General features: G+C 40.6%; 1 protein-coding gene across 6 annotated transcripts in view; it reads left to right on the top strand.

The window, feature by feature from the left end:
- Nucleotides 1-22,500, top strand: part of LOC138000170 (TPR and ankyrin repeat-containing protein 1-like) — a 56,311-nt gene that overhangs the window by 11,114 nt on the left and 22,697 nt on the right. For 5 of the 6 annotated variants that reach the window (XM_068846386.1, XM_068846382.1, XM_068846383.1 and 2 more), the window contains 14 exons: nt 767-991; nt 2,056-2,295; nt 9,767-10,000; nt 11,503-11,668; nt 11,745-12,109; nt 13,886-14,110; nt 14,486-14,719; nt 15,087-15,237; nt 16,187-16,572; nt 17,377-17,607; nt 17,707-17,931; nt 18,985-19,135; nt 20,006-20,428; nt 20,821-22,500. The exon at nt 20,821-22,500 is cut by the window's right edge and continues 1,664 nt beyond it. In XM_068846386.1, the coding sequence (XP_068702487.1) occupies nt 767-991; nt 2,056-2,295; nt 9,767-10,000; nt 11,503-11,668; nt 11,745-12,109; nt 13,886-14,110; nt 14,486-14,719; nt 15,087-15,237; nt 16,187-16,572; nt 17,377-17,607; nt 17,707-17,931; nt 18,985-19,135; nt 20,006-20,428; nt 20,821-22,500 (4,936 nt within the window). The remainder of the gene's footprint in view (nt 1-766; nt 992-2,055; nt 2,296-9,766; nt 10,001-11,502; nt 11,669-11,744; nt 12,110-13,885; nt 14,111-14,485; nt 14,720-15,086; nt 15,238-16,186; nt 16,573-17,376; nt 17,608-17,706; nt 17,932-18,984; nt 19,136-20,005; nt 20,429-20,820) is intronic. The other variant, XM_068846387.1, reaches the window with a different exon arrangement.

The following is a 22,500-nucleotide window of genomic DNA, read 5'->3' as shown; positions in this document are numbered from 1 at the left end:
TTCATGACGTTGGTTAATATATATGAAAGCCGTATATCAGCATCTTAACTTAACTAAAAAAATAAATTTAAATTCTTTGTTTACTTTTTTGTGGAAGTGCACTTATACTTAGCTGTCAAGCTTGTTCACAGGCACCTCACTTTTAGTAACCTGAAAGAAACATGAATAAGACCCCCAACCAGGAGCCCATGCGTGTTACGGCGTTTTCACAGACCGATTTATTTTGAGAGTGAATTTCCCGCGAATGAGACTCCCGCAGAAGCCCATGACCAATCACAACAAAAAAAAGGCTTGACGTCGTAGCGTCACCGGACGATTAATATGAGATGTTCGCTCCTAGTCACGGGCAACCAGGGGGGTATTTACAAAGCGCGGTAGGGTTGAATCCGGGACAACCGGAGACAAATCCAAGCCAGAGGTTGGAACAGGATTTGAACCCGGTAGAGCCGCATGCAAACCCAACGCCTTAACCACTGGACCACCACCGTCTCTATTGCCATTATTACAATTACCATAATGATGATGATGATGATGAATATGATTATGATTATGATGATGGTAATTATTATTATTACTATTATTACTGTGTGTGATGACTCTGTTTTCCAGAGTTTCCGGAGATTGGCTATGTGTATGAAGTGTTAATGGCCACATAACCGGTTTGGTGTCTCACGACTTTCGTATGACTGTGGTATGAGGCAATAAAAATATCCTTAATTTTAAAATAACGGTGTTAGTAATATAATACATTTTTGTTTGCAAACAGAGGGAAATGTGGAATTGGACGAATCATGGATTTTCTCTGTATCGAAACCGAGACTTCCGTCTTGCAGAGCAATGCGTCAATATAGCATTTTATTTTCGATCCTTTGGTTTCGAGAGAGCTACAACAATCCTGTGCAGAGGGTTGATTCGGTACGAGCTGAACAAGGAATCTGGAGCACAGCGGGACATAGACGAAGTTAAAAAAATGGATCCAATACTAGCTGAGGTAGGGAAACCGAATATTTACGTACTAGGAGGCTTGAATTATTCCTTTGAAAGTTTGGATAGGAATTCCGTATCATACTGCGGGGACGACACTACATTGGTCAGTTGGTGTGAAAGTGGACCGACCGCACGTGGGATTCGCTCATTTATCTCATATTGTCTTGAGTAAACTGGATGAATTAATGTAAACTGAGCAGGTTTTTGATTATTCGCTACTTTCCCATTCCCATTATGCAATACGTTTTGGGGGTTCTTTGCTTAAAGGCAGTACAAGTCATTTACTCTTGGGACTGTATCATGCTTCACTGAAATGGACATCCATTGTTTTAATCCAAATAACCTCCCAAAATGAACTGTATCATGGGATTTGTGAAAACAGCGAATTCAGCTCTCAGCATTGATGGTTTGCATCTGATGTCATGGCAGCCATGTTGGTGTACAGAACAATGCGGTAAAATGTCTTTTGGGAATTTGACTCTACTATTATGCAAAACTTGTGGGGCCATTTTCTATTGTTTTGTACACCAACATGGCCGTCTCATCACGTGGATGCAAACCAAGAATAGGGAGCCAACAATCTCAACCCACAGTTGACGCCGAGTCTGAGAATCGAGCCCGGGCTGCGTTGGTGGAATGCGAGTTTTCTCACCATTGCGCCCTCCATGCTCCCCTAAACAATTGACTCAACACTGGCATAGAAAAGACTCCTAGCAGTCTCGTCGAATTCTCTCAACCATAACCGGTTTTAAGTTGAGGCAGTTGTAGTTTCCCAATAGAACACTTTTTTGACCGCTTTTGGTTGAAAATATAGAAAATCCAGAGAAGTTCTCCACGATGTTTACAGCGATATCCCTAAGAGCTGGAACCGTGGCCTACCAGTTTAAGAAGACCAAAGAAACGAAAGAGGCACTATCTGTCATTTTCAACCATTTCAATCTATAGTAGTACGGTACTAGCTAAAAAGCCAAACAAACAAAAAAGAGTATTCATCCTTTACAACATTAACACGAATAATTAAAATAGTGCGATGAAAACTCCGACATGACTTTCTACACATTTTTCCAGAGAGAAGCTGTTAAACAAAAACAAAAGGCATTTGAAGAATTCAAGCAGCGACGTTACGAGAAATCACTGAGGTTATTTCGTCTTGCACTCATGCTACATCCTACTGGTAGTTCTAACTGGGTGAAGTTTAAACGATCCAATAAAAGCAACCAGGCAACTGCTTACTTCAAACTGCAAAAATACGTCGAGGCGCTCGAGATTGGAGAGCAATCCTACATGTCAGATAAAACAATGAATGCGGTGAGCTAAAGTTCAGTCATTAATAATGATAATGATAATGATAATGATAATGATAATGATAATAATGATATTAATATGAACCCGTAATTTTATTCAAAATGTCATCGCTAAAAAGAATTACTTTTACAATTTTTACGGATCGAAAAACTAGACAGAAAGTTACATTGTTTTGTTTCACTAGGGCTGGGGGACTACAAGTATTATTGTAGATGAAATAAAAATTTACACCTAACAAAATATAATATACAAATATAGAAGAAAATTAGAAATTCACTAATAAAAAAAATGGTTATGTATAGTTTGAAAATTTGGTCAGCTCTCTGTATAATAATTAAATAACGAGAAGCTCCAAAAAGCTTACACTGGGTTGCCTGTGGTACGCGTTACACAAAGAACTGCAGCGTTCCAGTTAATTTTTTCAAGTGGGGCGTCATTAAGACCATTTGAGGGGTCACCCACATGTCGCGCTAGCAGAGGCCCTTTGGCTCACACGTTTAATTATTTTGTAATGTCCTGTCCCATTTTAAGGTCTTCTAGTCTTTTAAGCTTTCGTAATAAATTCAGTTTAAAGATAACAAAACACGCTCTTGAGTAAAATTCACTCGTTTCTTCTTTAAATAAATAGTCGGCAAAAAACTAACTGCAAATTGCTCTGACGGACGTTTTCCAGCATGTCTAGCAGTTGGACTAAGCAAACGTTTATTGCACATACAAGAAAGGACTAAAGGTGTTGTTTCCGCTTCATAATGTGACGGTCTAATCTGATGCCAGGTCAAAACATTGTTTGGCTTTGCGTTTGCACCAGAAAAAGGCAAGCCAAGAGACAGATGAAGAAAAAAAATAACATAGTGTTTATATATAACTATGAATCGAATTCTCATTGAAAGATCTTAAAAACACGAACATTTTTGCAGTCTCTAACGTTTTGTCAAAAGGAAGAAATTGATCACATGCTAGGCAACCGTAAAGGTGCACGTGATCACCCTGTGTCAACTACGGGAAAGAATGTTTCAGAGTAGAACAACGTACTGTTTAGCGAAGAAACTTCCGTCGTTAGTTAATTTTGTTGTAATATTTAACTGAATATTTAGATTTCTTCTGTCGGGTCAGGAAGCCTTCTTTGTCGGGTTCCTGAGAAACGTATCTATTTTGACTTCAGGGTGAACTATTTACACAATCGAGAGGTTGAGTGGCCGTGTAATTGAAAATCTAAACATCTATGAGATACAAAAACAGACTTGCGAATTACCGCAAATCACAATGCTGACAAGCACAAAAGCGAAGAAATGGTTAAGTAAATATGAAGTTTGTTACTATCTGAATGTATTTGGGTCAGAGTATCAAAAAAGGTATATATTGTCACGCAAATTATGTAATTTCATGACACTCAAAATTCGCAAGAAGCGCGAGTTTCATGTACACAATCTTCGCACTAGCAAGTCGCAGCAATAAAATTGGATTAACCAGGAAGTTAAAAGAATATTGTTGGCTTCCCAAATAAATTTCATCTTGCACTACAATGACAAAATCATTTGTCAGAGAAATAAAACTCCTTTCTCGTGTATCACATTTCAACGCACGTATGCAAATTTCTTAACTCATTTTCAACGCGATTCCCGGGAAAAATACATAGTAATAGCAAAAATATTATTTCTCGTCAAGTGTTGCATCTTTTATGTTCAAATAACAGCTAAAAATAAAGATTTTTTAACGATCTATCCATCGGCTTCCTGGGAGCATACTCTCTAGAGAGTAAAGGAACTTCCGACGTTAAATAAGGTGTACCTTTACCTAGATATTTTTTTCATAATTTAATATTATCTGTCAAAATTTGCACAACAGTCAAATCATAAAAATAGCACCGCGCGGGACAAATTTAGTCGCATTACCTCTTCGTCGAATTCTAATGCTTAACACAGGAATTTTTAGTTATTGTGAAAATCTTTCTATATTTGTTAGCAATCATCCTTTCAAATTTCAGAGAAAGCGACCGGTCTGCGAATATTTTACGAGTTTCAAAAGGCGAAGTGGATGTTATTTGCATAATCGGGCAAGTTGCGCGCGTGACCCGAAATAAATCTTTTTTCACAAAATGTTCCCGAATCGTCAAGTATCACCAGAGAAGAAACGAAAATCATTCTAAAAGTTTATTTTACGCAAAGAGTAGGTTCTGGAGGTAATTTTGAGGGTGGAAATCAAGTTTACAGCAGATGACAAATACAAACTTACGAGCCATGGTATAGATAAACTAAGAATAAAGCCAGGATCCGAGCCAGGATCCGAGCCAGGATCCAAGCTAGGATCCGAGCCAGGATCCGAGCCAGGATTCGAGCCAGGATCCGAGCTAGGATCTGAGCCAGGATTCGAGACCTAACCGAGACCTAACAGAGACCTAACCTAACCTAACCAAGACCTACCCTAACCCTAACTAGACTTAACTAGACTAGAACCAACGCAAATAGACCTAACCTAACCGATTCGAGACATAACCTAACCGAAAGATTCGAGAATAAATAGCGGAGAAAGCTCATCTTAGCTCGAATCCTGGCTGGAATCCTGGCTCGGATCCTAGCTCGAGTCCTGGCTCGGATCCTAGCTCGAATCCTGGCTCGAAGTTTAGGTATCCTCATGGTATATTCAATTAAGTTAACACAACAGAAAGGAGTCGCTTACCTTATATTTTGACACGAAAATGCTTTACTATTGCCATAAAAACTATCCAGTTAAGCTCGCATATTACACATAATGAATTCATAAAAGCCACCATTTTCCAGCGAAATGCTTTTTGAAACAAACAACATATGTGCTATAAGAGGCAAAAAACCCTTCCTATTTCATTTAATACGTGCGTGAAGACAAGAAAATCAATCGTGTCAAATTACACTCCGTGTCAAAAACGCAACACGGTAAATAAATTTCCCACGAGTGTTTAGCATCAAACCCTTCACTGAAAAACCCTTTACTTGAATTATCAAGCAAAAAATGGGCAACAAGCTTTCTTTCAAATAATTTTTGACTAACAGGAATTTGTGAAATTTCCAATTGTTAGCAGAAGACTGTGCAGAATTGAGTACAGATCCAAGTCTCTGTTTTGTTAAACCCATAAGCCCGGGGGGGGGGGGGGACTCCCATATGAAACAGACGGGGATGCTCGTCGTCTCGCTTAGGGGTGTAAATTTTGGATTTTGGTCTCGCTTAGGGTGTTCCGGGCAAAGCGCCAATATTTTAAGCCGCCAAGGTCTCATTTAGGGTTCCGCGAAGAAACACAGAATTACGCGAAGAGAAACAGAAGTCAAATTTTCTTTTTAACTTGTTTTTAGGGGTCAAAATTTCCTTAAGCCATGCCCAGATTAGTCTCCTTTAGGGGTCACAAAAAGCTTGAGCCACGCCCAGATGGTCTCCTTTAGGGGCTAAATTCAAAATTTCCGACGAGCATCCCCGTCTGTTCCATATGGGAGTCCCCCCCCCGGGCCCATAAGTTACTAGAGAATTTTCCATTTGATTTCAGCGTTGTACAAAACACCACACTCTTACAATATTAGAACTACATCTCACAGTTGATTACGGCTCGACGGGCGACAGACTGTTGTCGAAGTCCATTACTCGTCGCTTTTAAGATTCCAGATTTTTTTTTCAGCGCCTTTCTTGTTCAGTATCCAATTGACTTTCCATTATTAAGCTCCATAAGGGTATATTTTGCTTAAACATCCACTAAAACGCCATTCACGTTACATGACTTTCGACGCCATTGCCGGTTACGTTGATCATTCTACTGTGTCCACCAGAGAAATCTACGCATTTCCCACTACCCTCTCGATCCTAAGACAATACGCGGAGAAGGCTCTATTCATAAAGACACCACTTAGCAGGGGAGAGACAGGCAAGACTTTTACCGACACGGAAAATAAAAAAAAAATAATAATCTACCCATTTTCCGACTGGTTTGCCATAGGCAACCCAGTAAAAAGTCTTTCAGCAAATGGCTCCTTCACTAGTTTTAATATCTAGGTCAATGTTAAAAATATCACATGCAGCTCTCCTAGATCTCACCATTCTCGTGCCTCTCAAGCATAGTATTGCAGATCTCAGCGATGAAAACGAGGTTTTGGCCTGGATACATGAGATCGTTTGATACGAGTGATAGCTCATACCCATTCCACCAGTTGTGGAGAAAACTAGTGGTGTAAATGTTCCGTGTTCGATGTCGAGGACTCTTGTCGAGTGTAATCGCTTTTTCTCATTTTCGTGCATTCTATATACCTGTTGGGGCTGGAAGTCTCTGTACGATTCGGCGTTTGGGTGGCAAGCCATAACATCAAAGAATGCGGATCGTTGATTCGATTCTCCCAAAACCCACGTGCGTGTATATCTAAGTTGTTCGAGCGGAAATGTTCTGTAAAACGGGCTCGGTTTCAACATCTTTGCATACCATATTCAGTAGGTCAGCTTCCAATAATATTAACAACAATAATAATAATAATAATAACAGTAATAATCGGTTTCAGCATCGGTGCATACCAGGTTCAGTAGGTCAGCTTTCAGATCGCGTAACTCATTATGGCGCTGAGTTACGAATCGTCCGCGTTTGCAGATTATGGCGTGATCTACCGAAAAGAGCTCCCCACAAACACACGTAGATGGATAATAATAATAATAATAATAATAATAATAATAATAATAATAATAATTAGTTGCGAAGCTTTTGTCTGGGGGGAATAAAACAGTCTGGGTTGGTATGTAGGGAGATGTAATGTGGTGTTGTTAAGGAAAGTCGTGGAGAGAGGAACAGTGAAGACGGATGAGGCAAAGGAACCGAGAGAGTATAAGAAGAGTGCAAAGCAGGAAACCGAAAACAAATGGAAAGGGAAGCAAATGCATGGGCAGTATGTTAGAGACTTTACGGGAGTGGACTGGGATAAAACATGACGGTGGATGCAGAAGGGAGACCTCAAAGGATGTACAGAAGCATTGATCCGCAGCGCCCAAGAGCAAGCTTTCAGAACTAATTATATCAAGTTCCACATAGACAAAAACGTAGAATCTCCTATGTTTAGGATGTGTCGAGAGAATGGAGAAAGTGTAAACCATTTAACAAGTGAGTGCAGCAAGTTGGCACAACGTGAATATTAGAGGCGCCACGACAACGTTGCACTGTATGTGCATTGGCAACTGTGTGGAAAGGCAGAACTTGAGTGGACCGATAAGTGATACAAACACATGCCAGAGCGAGTGGTAGAAAACGAAGGTTTCAAAGTTCTGTGGGATTTCAATGTACAGTGTGACAGGATAGTTGAAGCTCGAAGACCGGACATTGTCTTCGTTAATAAGCAAGCAAAGGAGGCCATGATCATTGACGTCGCCATTCCAGGGGATGCGCGAGTAAAAGATAAAGAACTGGAGAAAATAGAGAAGTACCAACTTCGTAGGGAAGAAATAAGAAAGTTATGGAAGCTAAAGAAAGTGACTGTAGTGCCAGTTGTGATCGGAGCTTTAGGGGCTGTATCTGATAAGTTTGACAAACACATTGAAAAGTTTGGCACCACCATCAGACTTGAAGTGATCCAGAAAACTGCTCTGTTGGGAACGGCTAGACTCCTAAGAAACGTTTTGTCCCTTTAGGGAATCAGGAGAGGACTCCCTTGGGAACTGTAAGAACTTGTTGTTACTCGCTCTCAAGGGAAATATTTGACCAGGCCAGGAGCACCTTTTAGGCCTGTGATGTTACATTTTTAGTGGTGTATTATATTTCGGCTGGCCAAACCAGCCTTCTTCTTCTGAAGAAGAAGGCTCGTTTGGCCAGCTGAAATATAGTACACCACTAAAATCAAATCTACGTTATATCGGCTCTTGCTCAAAATATTGATCTTCTCAACTTGCAATTACGCCGATCAGATCAAGCCACTGATCAAACGCACACCGACAGGAAGATTGTCAACGGTTGCTTGCTTCAAAACTCTGGAATCTGGCTTGAGCCTGCGATCTTATCGAAACCCAGTACCTCATCAGCGGTCAATTAAAAAAATATCTGACTTCGATGAGCTCTAAACTTAAGCCCGAGATATGGTCACGTGCTACTGGTCTCAGTGGAATACATGGAGGGGTGGACGCACGTTCGGTCGTACGGGGACCAAAAGCGCAGATGAGTTACCATATTTTCTTACCTATGGTGCTCCGCGCGCGCGCTCCGCTGTTAATACAATCGTTATTGGAACGCATTACACGTAGTCTCAATGCGTGGACATATGATTAAATGATAAAAATAAAATAGTAAAACAAGTTGATCTCTTTAGCTTGTACATTTTGTTTTCCCATTTCTGACCATGTGATGTTCTCAAGGGAATTCTCCTTTAGTTTTTCCATAAGTTATTAGTACATAAGCACATGCATAAGACGACATTTCAAAGAAACTGTTCTCTAGAGGTGGTCTAGGTGGTCTGAAATGGGAAAAGATAACGTACAAGCTAAAGAAGTCAATTAAGAACTAAGTTTCGCGTTATAACAGGAAGTTTAAGATCAACTAAGAATTAAACCCGAGGAAATTAAAGAAATGCTTTACGAAAAGGAAAAGTCTTAAGGCCCGTTTTAAATGCTTCAGTGCTAGTAGATTACTTTAAGATAGAGGGGAAGAGTATTCCACTACTTAGGGGTTATTTACATAAGACCCGGACGAACTCAGACTGGCATGAATTCATATCGGCCTCCATGCATTTCTTTTTATGCGTTTCCATGAGACCGGCCTGACAATAAACTCAGACCGGTCTGACTTCGTGTCGGTTGCTGGACCGAGACGAGAAATTCTCGCACCGGTCTGAGTTCAAACTGTTCTCACATGTAAATAACAACAAATCTCAGACCGGGTCCAGAAAATTCAAGCCTGCATGTTTTTGGGTCAGCCAAACATTTACTGGACAAAACATTTCATTTCGTCCCGAAACCAGGCACCAAGCTCATGTATACGGCTGCAAAAATTTCATACCGGTCTGAGTTCGTGCTGGTCTCATGTAAATACCCTCTTAACAGCAGCGGCCCTGAATGCTCGGTCACCAAAGCTTCAGCTGTAGCTTGCAAGTCTAGTTTCCGGAATGACTAGGTTGTTGACGGAGCTCGAACGTAGATTGCGAGAAGGCTTGCAGTGATGCAATAGCTTAATGATGTAGTCTGGGCCATTACCATTGATCGCTTGGTATGTTATAAGCAGAATTTTAAACACTACTTCTTCATGTACTGGACGCCAGTGGAGCTGTTTCAAGACTGGTGAGATATTTTCAGATTTCTTGGTTCCTGAGAAAACTCGTGCGTCAGTGTTCATGCCATTGCCTCCAATGAAATGGAGCGCAGCGATCACGTTTTTTCATCCTTTCAATCATATATGTAACATTGGGTACCAAATTCGGTATACAGTTTAATTAAGGCTACTCTGATTCCAGTGGCATTTAAAACTGTCTTGTTCGAGTTATTTGATTCTCCACAGGATGAAGGAAAACGTTGGAAAGAAAGAGGAAATGAGCTTTCCAAAGACTCGAGCGCAATGGATCTTGCGATTCGCTGCTATTCTTTAGCACTCAACTATACGCCACAAGGAGAAAAGGAACTTAAAGCTACTATATTTTCAAAGCGATCCTTGATGTACACCAAAAAAGAAAAGGATAAGGAGGCCTTACAGGATGCTACACGGTGTGTCGAATGCAATCCAAACTGGGCAAAGGTAGGAATCCAGATTGATGATTAATTCATTCGCAACGAGAGTGTTAATAATTTAATGAAGCGAGCTACTCAATCGTGTAACTATTCACTTGTGGCCTGGCCTCAAGTCTAAAATTTTAAACTTTCAAAGACTTGAGTCCACATATTTTTTCTTTCTCAATACAAGGAGTGCATGCCGCGGGCAGTTAGCGGTCTTGTTTCATTGACCTGTTAGTTTTCCAAAATAAACTGTGCTATGTCGATGGCTGAAGAGAAATATTGTCAGGTTCGGTATATAGATTACTTCATGGTTGGTGAGTGCGTACGATTTTTATTCACGAGTTGTGAAGGATGGCGTAAACGAACGAGTGAGCGAAGCGAACGAGTGAGTTTGACGATCCTTCACAACGAGTGAGTAATAAAAATCGTACAAACGAGCCAATCATGAAGTAATTTGTTTATAATATTGGTACAGAGATCATAAAGTTAACGAGGTAAGTGTTAATGGTGAGGCTATCAAACCACCGATCGTGAACAAAAGCCCTAAACAAATAGCAAAATATTATTTAAATAAAAGAAATCTTTACCTTCCATACCTCGCTTGAGCACTTTTAAAACTTTTTAAAGATCTTCTGAGGTATTTTTGTGGAGAAAACTAAGCAATAAAAGATCAAAAACTTTGAAAACCATACACCAGTTGGCCACCATGTTTACAAATCTGTGCACAGGCTACCCACGCCAAAGTTCAACATCATATTAGCCAATAACGATATAGCCAATCAGAGCGTCGATACGTCGTTTTTCACTAGTGAAAAAAATCGTATGATCAATCAGCTGGCTTCTCTAGCGCAAAGAGACTATTTTTATCTCGATCCTTTTTGAAGTGTAAATCTCGGTATGTATATAATAAAAGACTATATTACCCACCATGACAAACCTTAGTCAGAGTGAACCAGGAGACTGACGTCGCTACAGTGTCACTTGTGTAGTGTTTATCCTTTGTTGAATCGAATGGCGGAGCAATGTTATGGGAACACAGTAGAATGAAGACAGAGTGCACTGAGATAATAGGAACATTTAGATCGGAGGATGAGGACGACAACGACAACGAGTACGAGTTTTCCATTATGAGCATGCGCACTTCGACAAGTGTCGGACTCTAAACCTTATGCGCATGCTCAATAAGGACCTTTAGATTGGAGGACGAGGACGACGACTACCTGTAGGAGTACTAGTTTTCCGTACTGAGTATGCACACTTCGAAAGATGTCGGCCTCCAAACCTTATGCGCATGCTCAATAAGGACCTTTAGATCGGAGGACGAGGACGACGAGAACGAGTTCGAGTTTTCCGTACCGAGTATGCGCACTTCCACAAATGTCTGACTCCAAACCTTATGCGCATGCTCTGTACGGAAAACTCGTACTCGTAGTCGTCCTCGTCCTCCGATCTAAATGTCCCTAATGATGTTTTGGCTTGAACTGGAAACAGATAACTAAACACTTTTATTTTCTTGCTATTCAGGCACATTACCTACTAGGCTCTTGCCTCTCAAATACCGAACAGCTGAGTAAAGCAATGAAATCCTTTTCAAGATCTCTTGAATTGTTACTTGAAGATTCAAGAAGTAAAGAACACCGCAAACAAGAAACTTTCCATCAACTTCTTTCTGTAGCAATGAGACAGTCAGGTAATAAGTAATAAGCTGTTTTTTCGTTAAGAGATGAGAGATGTTTGGTTCACAATTATATTTTTAATGTATTTAGGTGGCACGACAAGTATTCATTACACGATTCCTCAAAATTTATCTCAAACAATGATCGATAAAGCAGTCACTGAAAAGGATTGGAGCCGACTTCATCTTCTCTTCATGGGTGGCGGAGGAGAAATGCACTTCGAGAAAGGGCGCGGAGGCCTGGGTACAGGATGTGACGCCAGCAGTGTTCCACTTGAGGAGGTTGTCAGCGGTGATTTTCCAAACCTGGAACAGTTCATACGCATCTTGTTGGATCACAATGCAGTCGCTAGCCAAAGAGCTCTTGATGCGGCTATCGAGCTTGCAAAATCTGAAGTTGTGGACGTGTTGATGGAAAGAAAAGTCAAATCCACAGAAGCTAGTAAATCTGCAAGGGTAAGAAAGGCATACATAGAGTTTGTGAACAGTAACAACTGAAGAAAAAAGACTTAAATCGAGAGAAACGGTCAAGCCTCCCTCGGCTGTTCTCTCCATTGCGTAAGAATCAATAGGCGACACTGACAAACAAGGATTGCTTGTAGAGATCCCGTGTGTGGAGTACGATTGTTTTCATTGCCCCAAAATGTTCGGAGGCATTCCCGTCATTGCCAATACCTTCTTGATTCATTGCTAAAACTACCTGGACCCTTGTGCAGTGCAGATTTATGCAGGGCTAGGTGCTTGGCAGGCGGTTTCGGATTTAAAGAGCCGGCTGTAATATTTTGCCGATTCTCAAACACAAACCTCTGCGGATATTGCAACGTATTCTTCTTGTATCCTTGCATAATGCTTATTAGTATTTAGTATAAATACACAGGTGATTATACAAAATCGCGCGCTCGCATTGGCTCGCTATCTCGGATTATTGGCCGATAATCACCTCGACGGACAAAATGGCTGCCAGTAGTCGTTTTGCCACTGTAAGTGAAGATGATTTCGTGTTGAAATGTTTTTTTTTCTCTTTTTTGAAATAATCACCTGTGTATTTATACTAAAACAATTATTCGCCCCAGGCTCAGTGATTATCGGTGAATATTCACCGATAATCACTTTGCCTTCGGCGAATAATTGTTAAATACTCACTCAGTGATCTTGGTGTTTCAAGCAATATGATTGGTTCGCTATCTCGGAGTAATTGAGCATTATTCACTCCCTACGGAGTGAATAATGCGTGATCCAAACAAAACAAATGGCCGGCGTAAACTCGCCAGCATTTATGAATCGGAAATATTGAGAATACAAGATGATGCTGTGCTACAGAATACAAAGAGAGCCACAACGTTTGGCCTGAAAGTTTTCAAAGGTAAGAGAAGAGTTCATACTTTTGCGAACCAGTGTTTGACTTCGTTTTTCCAGATAATTATTCCTGAAAATTAAACAATCTTCACGCCAACAATTTGTTTCACTCAGAGTAATTCTATCTTGTAGGGCTGGTCGGCCAGCAAAACGAATTTGTTACTGAAATCGAGGAATTAAAAAAACGTTTAAGAAAGTTCCACATGGCTGCAAGGATAGAAGATGGGTCATTTTACAACAAACCAACGCTCACCTCAATTAGAGCCGCCATTTCATGCGGATCCTTTACCAACTGCACTTTCAAATCCATTTCAAATGAACCTCTAAAACTTTGATTGAACGGTGAAAATGTTTAACAAGCAGACTTTCGATTTATATTGCTGATTTAAGCTGTGTTAAATGACCATTTTGCTGCTTGTGACGAGGATTTTAACGAAATTTGTTTAGATTTGCCATGTTTGAAGCTTCTGTAAACACTTTCGCGCATGCTTTGTGCGGCTTGCACCTTTTCCACGCATGAATTGAGATGTCAATTAAATGGACTTTGGATAGTTTTCTTCTGCAATTGTTGTTGAGATCACTTCGTGAGTATATACCAAAACAATTATTCTTTTCAATCTCGGTGAATAGTGGCAAAATATTTACCTCGCCGCTTTGCAGCTCGGTAGATATTCTACCACTATTCACCTCGATTTGAAAGAATAATTGTTAATTATTTACCCGCGATGACTTTGATGTTAGTATTTTTTGTAACCTTGTATGTAGAGAACATCACATTCGATCTACATCCGGAAGCAATTGCTATACATTACTAAAATTATCTGCAACTATGGGCTGACATGGATATATTAACAACTGCTTGTATTCCCTCTATAGCAGCGATCTTTCAAAGCAGAAGGACAAGAAGCTCTACTAAAAGGAGAAAAACGTAAGGCAAGCCATCTGTTCGAACTTTCCCTGAAGCTTGAAGACAAAACAGGCGCTGAAAAACAGGAAACGTTGGAGATCTTGTGCGAACTGTACTTTGAGCAAAAAGCATTTTCTAAGTGTCTGGACACTGGTTATAAGTTAAAAGCCATTTACCAGGAAAACGAGAAAGAGGTAAACACTTACTTCAGATTATCTTTTTTGGATAATTTAATGTAGCTGATTGTGTTATGGCATGAAATCATATTGCACATAAAAAATTACAAGGCAGCTACTTATCTCACTATTTCTGTCGATATACGTTTTTTTGAACCAATCTCATGCAACGATGACTATTTGACTAGGACTCGTTGGCCTCGTTGTCCGGAACAAACTTCCTTTCAATACTATACGATGGCGGATACCCATATTAAATGGTCTTGTAGTTGGAATGGATACAGATCTTTAAGAGCCTCGCGTTTTAAGAGCAATATAATGGGGTGACAACGATTGCAAGGAGTAGGGGGAGACCGTGGATTCTTGGTTGTAGATCCTATTTTATTCTGACAGATCAAACAAGCTTCATTGTGGAAGAGCCGAGGAAACCAACTGCACAAGGCGAACGAGTACGAATTAATGGCGAAGTATTGTAGCCTCGCCATGGAATTTACATCATCGTCAGACTCTGAGACATTAACAGCACTTCTCAGCAACCGTTGTGTGGCTTTTATAAACTTGAAACAATGGGAAGAAGCACTAGCAGATGCAGAAAAGTGCACCACAATAAGGCCGCAGTGGTTCAAGGTATGTTGCCGTTTATTGTATACATCTTTCCAGTTTTTTTTCGACTGATACTTCTCGATCAACAGCAACACCACTTCAGTTCCTCAGATAGTAATTTTCCCAAATTATATTATAACGGCTTTTTTCTTGAAAAGTTCTTCATGCAATGCATTCAATTATTGAAATGATTAACCGCCAATCGGACGTTGAATAACTCTCCTAGCAGAGCACTGTGTAACAACCCCTTTGTAATACGATCACTTTCTTAATAGTTAATTAAATTTTAGATTCATATTTGTCTTTGCTTGTACCCCCGCTTACATCTTCCCTATGCTAATACCCACCAGCTAACAAGATTTTCTTCATCACTTTAACTGCTTTCCTCCAGGGGTACTCACATCACGCAACCTGCCTGTTTCACTTGGAACGCTCCGACGAAGCTCTTGGATCGTTTTGTAAGGCCCATACCCTTGCCTCGAGTGACAAGCAGAAACATTCAACGGCTATAAATGTGGTTTTAACTGCAATGGACATTCCAGGTTGGTTCATCTTTTTGTATTAAAATAGCGATTTGGAATTTTGAAAACATTAAATCTGGCTAATCGGTGAGACTAGTGATGCTTTGTGATGCGCATACTCAGTACGCTCAGTAGGCTCAGTAGCTGCGTTTTCACTCTTTGAGTTCTGGACAACTGACGCTATGGCTGTCAAATGTTTCACTGCCGTTTTTGGACTCAGGTGGCTTACAAAAGTACAGGAGATAAGTTCTCCATATGACCAAGCTTCTGTGATCGATAAATAAATTACACCAGTTTTTAACCTTACATGTATCAACAAAGTCACTGAAATTCTATCGGAGAGGTGCTTACAACACATCCTTAAGTTGAATTCCCTCTAAAAGCCAGTTCGGTTGATTCAACAAAACCTAGCTTGTACCACCGTCTTCATAAATAAAAATAAAATATTGCTAGTGCTAATCACCCTTACTTGCAGTCGAGGACTGAATTGCGAAGGGCGCGGCTCACGACATCGGGCTGAAAGCATACAAGGGCGCCTCTGGCTGCCGCTATATAGTCCATGTTTGATGTCGGAGCACAGCACCACAGCTAGATGTCAATTAGCTGTGAGTCGATTTTGATGAGGGAGGAAAACCAGAGTACCCGGAGAAAAACCCTCGAGTCAGGTTGAGATCGACTGAAACTCAGCCCACATGCTGGCCGAGGCCAGAATTGAACCACTGCTCGCAGTGGTGGGAGGCCCGATAGATAATCACTAAGCCACCCTGACTCCCGTAGCCGTACCCTCAAGTTAATGTGTACCTGTTTTTTTAACTTGCATTAACGCGTAATTTTAATCATTTTACCATCATGTAGCTAATTAACAACGTGAATTTTTATCTTAGTCGAATATAAATGCAATCCCCACTGAAGAAATCATATATTGAGTTATAAATATCTTGATTCTTTGCATTCATTATCTCTTTAAAAGGTGGAGAGGCTCAAATCACATGCACATTTTCGCCTTCAGTTCTTTTACATTTGGTAAAAGAAGCGACAGAGAAGAATGAGTGGAAGAAATTGCAATTTCTCTACCTTGGCTCGAAATCCAATAAGTCATCTAGAGGGATAGCGTTTGAATGTGACGCTTCATTCGTGCCATTGGACCTTTTGATTGCTTCCGACATTGACGATCTGGACGAGCTTGTTAAACATCTGCTGTTGCGAGAAGCCCCACCGGATGGACTGCGTGATTGTAAAAGACCCCCTCTGCTAGTTGCTATGGAAGTAATGAAGTTTAACCTGGCTGTGACTTTGTTAAGGAACAACGCCGATCCATCTTGCATCGTTGGGAATGAAATATTTATTAACAAAGAGGTACAAACTCCTACTTTTTTTGGCCACCCCAATAATGTTTCGAATTTCTAATCTTTCTTGATGAAATCAAAGGATCCATCAATAGAGCGACACCTTGCGCCATTTAACCTTTGGCAGATAAATATAAAATAAGGTGTGTTGTTTAAATGATGCAAATTTTTATGCTGACTTTTATCCCTCATGCAGTCTTTAGGCTTGTTAAGAAATATGCGCCAAATCAATATCATCAGAAACAATTTTCTCCATCCCTCACTCAGTTGAAGTGGATCCTTGATTTAGTCTTGGGGAAGATTCCAATTGTCCAAAATGTAAATTTCATGCTTTCTTAAGGATGATTCTAGGTTAATATCTTGAAATTCTTAGGTTTTGCGGTATTTGAAACAATGAGTAAGCTTACGTGTGAGGTGTTTTACCACTTCGATTTTGTTCAGGAACTGCACAAGTTTAACTGACGTTTTTCATTTTTCACTTTAGGGAGGCTCCATTAAAGACCCAACCACTTGTTCCACCCCCTGGATCCGACCCAGCCCATTTCCCCCCCCCCCCCCCCCCCAATGTTGCAACATTACGGAGTATGAAGAGACAATTCTTAACTGATTTTTACTAATTCCAAGGGTAAAATTGGGATAGCGAGTTGACAACTTTTGTTTGTGAACATATGGATCTGAAATTGCGTAATTGTCCCTGGACCTTTGTTGGGTTTGGTACTAGATATTTTGCCCAGACAGGTGGAAAAATTTGTCAGTTTGCATTTTTCGACAAAGTCACGGCATTTGTCTAACAGTCTCATAATCTCCTTTGCAGGGTCAACCAAAACAGTGGTATCATCTTGGTCGAAAGGCACTCGACAAAAATGACCACAAAAAAGCAGTTATGCTACTCAGCATGTGCCTCCACCTCCCGCATGACCACACAGAAGCAATATTTGTACAGGCATACCACTCTTTGGCAGAGGCGCACTTTAAGCTAAACGAGCACGAAAAGGCGATCGCTGCTGGGAAAGAATGCTATAAACTCCATTCAGTCAAATCGGAGGTATTCAGTGAAGTTTTGAGTCTTTAAGTTTTACCGTGAGAGAAAAATGGGGCTCAGTAAAATCATATCATTAAGCTCACATTTTTCATCTTTTTTCAGGAAAAAGCCAAGCGATGGCAGATGCGTGCCTCCGACCTGTTTGAGAAGGGCTTCCACAGCATTTGTAAGGAGTGTGTCAATCTGGCCGTGATGTACACAACTAATGATCTGAGTCTTTCGCTCTTGTTATGCCAACGATCAAAGGTTGAAAACCAATTAGGTAATTATGCGGATGGATTGGAAGACGCAAAAAAAGCCACGAAAATGACGCCAGCATTGCTAGAGGTAATCACAACTTTATCACGCTAATAAATATTTTATCCCACTGTTTCTACGACATCTATCGCGTTCTTCGCTATTAATGTCCATCTTAGGTGCTCTTTAATTTGGAAGAAGCCTTCTCCACTGACTCCTCTTCTCCAGCTTAAATTTTGGTACAGCTGGATTCTATCTGCTCATTATAAAAGGCTAGATGGTGATGAAACCCCCCAGTTCCCGCCCATGAAGTCGCGATTACCTTGAATTGTTAATTTGCTTTGAATTCACTATTATCGTGAATTTTGGACACTGTGTCCCAGGACTTGTAGTAGCAGAGAAAATAAGGAAATAAAAAATCATATCCGTGGATTGGATTTGAACCCGGAGTTTCCACTCTAAAGGAACCGCTTCTTTCTGCTTTACCACTGAAGATCAAGACACCGACTTGCGCAAAAAAATATTTATTTATTCTACCATAGAATATCACTGTTGAAGAATAATTCGGCCGAAGCTAGATTAATAATTTAGGCCTAAGCTTTGATATTAAAATGTGTAGCTTTGTCTTGAAGTTTGGAAACCGACCTTTTGTAGTGTTTAATGTCGTTTGTTGGCGAGTGATAATACAGCATTATCAAATAGTGTTTAAAATATTGTCCCTGAGCAGCTAGCGGTGTGGTGGTCGAGTAGTTAGGTGATGGGTTAACCAACATTCCCAGGTTTGTGTCTTATGTCCATACGCTTGGGTTGTCTTTTCAAACAAATATGACCATTTCCCATAATCCATATCAAGCTTTCAGTCTTACAAGCTAACAATTCAGGATAATCGCAAATAGGCCACTTTCGATATATTAAAATTCAGCTTATACGAGAGGTTAAGAGGTCAAAGACAAAGGAAAGTGGATAGTATGCTAATATCTTTCACATTCGTTGCAACTTGTTTCTATTGTTTTTGTCCTCTCTGCCTCACTATCAAGCTGAATATTGATATTTCGAAAATGGCCTATTCAAGGCGTCTGCTCGCTTATCGTTACCGTGTAACACTTCTTAACAACAAAAGGTTCAAACAAACATCCTTTCTAGGGGTATCTCTGTCAAGTCAAATGTTTAAGACATCTGGAAAGACCATCAGAGACGATGACAGCAATTAATGAGTGCATTAGACGCACTACTGATGAGGAACTCATTCGCGACCTTCTGAGTGACGCCCTGGATACTGCTATGACCCTTGATGGTAGGTTAATGAAAAAGCGACTGTTTTATTCAAAATTATAATTTCCCCGAGAAAACATGCTACAGCAGCATTTTTTCAATGCGGGGTGCAATGAGTTACGGAAAGTACAAGCGAGGCTCAGACACAACAAGACGTTTAACACATATTTGGTTGAAAAAAAATTAGTAAAGAGAGGAGAAACTGAAGAGCATAATTCAATAGAAGCTAACTTAATTACAAGACCTACCGAGAAGTGTGTAACTAGTTTTGCTTAAAGTGGAAATTATAGATTCGATAACAAGTTGATGAGCCGCCTTCTTCAATTTATGTTTCGATTATGATTACAAAACTGGCTTACGAGGCAAAAGTGCGAGAGGTGCAAGCTAATCACCATCTGGCACCAATGCATAAAAAATACTCTCTCCTATGGTGTATTCTTGTCTTAAGATAGTAGTACGACTTAGGACTGTTTTGGCTCTTTACGAATGGCATCAAAGAAAGTCGGAAGAAGGACTAATAAACCGGTGAAACAATGCTTTTCGTACAACTATTTGATATTTAACAACTACTCACCGAAGTGGAGGTGGCTAGTGGTGGATATTTACCGAGCCGCGAAGCGGAGAGATAGACGTCCACCACTGAGGTGAAAAGTTGTTTTAATATCTACTAAAACAGTGAGATAATATAGTACCGAGATGATTTCAACTCATTTATTCCTGCATCGATGACAACATTTTCGAACTCAAATCTCGCGCGAGTTGCTCGGAGGTGAAAAGCAAAGGTGAAAAGCAGAGGATATTCTAGTAGCCAACAAGAGCGCGCCTTAACGCTATCCACTGTTTTAGTATATACTAAGTAATTTTATCTCGACTGGTTATTTTATGTTCTTAGAGGGAACTTCAGCCCTCACAGCTCCTTTCCCGAGCCATCTGCTGAAGGAAGTGACCAACAAAGTGATCGAAAGGAAGGACTGGGACAAGCTAAGGGTCCTTTATATCGGAGGAGGAGGGCCATCGACACAGGTACTTGGGAGAGGAGGACTGGCAACAAATATCGACGCCTCTAGTGTCCCGCTTGGTGAAGTAATTCATCATTTTCACTCCAAGCAACCTTTGTTAATGTTTGCTCTCCTTGAGAATGGTGCCTCAGCAAACAAGATCGAGGGATCCCAAATTATACCTCTTGAAGAAGCTTTGAAAACGGAAGACCTGCCACTTGTGGAGGAGCTTGTACGGATGGGTGGAAACTGTTGCGTAGCAAGCCACGATGGTGACCCTATAATTCACAAATCCTTAAAGAAAGGCCTCGAAAATGGTATTTATTGAATTGGTGTTTTTGCTGACGCATAGGTTAATTAGTTTCCGTGAGTTCTTTGTGAAGCATCAGGGAGGCCCACAATCACCACAAATCATCACTTCTTGTGTGGACAAATTGCAAAAAATCGAAGGTATAATGAGATTTCTATGAATGAAATGAAAGTAAGAAAGATCATCCCAGTTTGATAAGCAACTTAAGCAGCTGCAAGCCAAGCTAAAGAAAATCCAGGCATAAATTGGATTGGAACCCATGATACTCAGATCAGTTGGTAGGGTAGTGCATAGATAGTGGGTTCCAATCCCTGTTAGGTCTGGATTTTTCAGAGAGATTAACTGAATGAGTAGTTATGACTTTTTGCATGTTTTATTGAATTTATATTGCCTTCTTAGGAAATTTAAGATTCCTAGAAGCCATGTTGGGTTCTCATATCCCTGGTTTTCAATCTGTTCGGGACAATGATGGGAATACTCTTTACCATCTGGTATGTACTGGGAAGCCAACAAAACCTAGGCGTGATGCAATCAGAATTCTCCAGGATGCTAATGTCAATCCACATTTTCGCAACAAGAAAGGAAAGAGGGCTATTGACATACTTCGCCGAAAGGATCCTCGCCGGAAAATAATCAGTGCCGCTATGAGCTCTATAAAATCCGAAGCTCCTTATCTCATCTCTCCCAGAACAGACTCAGAAAATGCCTCAGCCAAACAAGAAAAGTCTCAAGTTGTCACACCAGCAAAAACTGAAAATGATGAGTGGTCCGTTTCTAGTGGCGATAACAAAGAACATAAATCAAGGGAAGGCGGAGTAAGCAAGATTCACGAAAAACAGCAGTGGCGCATAGAAATGAGAGAAAATGTTGCCAGACTTATAGAGACTTTGTCGAAATATGTGCTATTTCCTCCATTAAATACATTAGATGAACAGGAAAGCAACGAAGCATTAGAAGGGAAATATGTTTCTGCTGACATGATCAGGGAACATGAAAGACAATCACTGAATGACAACAACAACTCCATCTGTAACAACAACGAGGTCTTTACAGGATCTCTGGAACATAAAGACACGAGACGTGACGTCATTGACGATGAATCTATAGAGGAAGAGCCCACTTATGACAAAAGAGAGGCCGAAATTGATTTTAATTCACCTTTTGAGAACCTTTCGTGGGAAGTGGACTGCACAGATGATGTTTGGAAGATCATGAGGAGTAAAAAGGTTGGTAACAACTTGCGAAAACGTATTGTGGATAAAATACGAATGCTAGCAAATGGAAGATGGAGTACTGAAAACCTTTGCAAGAGGTTGGAAGGTCAAGCGAAGAGAGAAGGTATCCAACTTTACGAGACGAAGTTGACAAAAAGTCAGCGAATTATTTGGGAAAAGACTGTCGCCTTTTCCAACAGATTGAGTGATTCGCCAGAGCATCGTTTAAACGCAGAAAATCCCGGAGGTCGAATCTACTGTGACATCATCCGTGTCTGGGATATCGTGTTAGACCATGACAAGCTTCAGCGCTCTATCGAACGTATCATCAAATCACATAATCGAGGGATGGACTGCCTCACAAAAACAAAGTTGAAAGGGATCTCTATGGGATCCCGCAAAGATAACACCGCCTCATTATCAAACCTGTGCTTCCCAAGCAAGTACACTGAGGTTGAAGAGGGTAATCACGCCTCCAAACCTGTCGTGAAGAAAGAAGATCAGACGTCTACTGTCGGTGAGGATTTGTCAAAGATCTTCTACCCACCAGCAAGTGCAAATGATCAAGACTATCACATCCTCAAGTTTTACTCGTTTAATACACCTCTGGTGAAATCAGTTTTAGAAAGCGATTCTTCTACAAAGATCGACTTTCCCTTCAAGATAACAGAACTCGAATATGCCATTGTTAACCTCCAACCCGATCCAGCAACCCCTATTATCTTATTGGGTCGCAGTGGCACGGGAAAGACCACCTGTAGTCTATATCGCTTATGGGGTCATTTTCGGCGTTATTGGGAAAAGGCTCTCACTGCTGGTCCTTACATTCCAAAGTACTTGGTACAGGAGGAAGCCATTTGCCAGG

The sequence above is a fragment of the Montipora foliosa genome, chromosome 4 (genome assembly GCF_036669935.1).
Source record: "Montipora foliosa isolate CH-2021 chromosome 4, ASM3666993v2, whole genome shotgun sequence".
NCBI lineage: Eukaryota > Metazoa > Cnidaria > Anthozoa > Scleractinia > Acroporidae > Montipora > Montipora foliosa.
The sequence above is the reverse complement of the archived record's forward strand: the minus strand, read 5'-3'. Positions and strand labels throughout refer to the sequence as shown.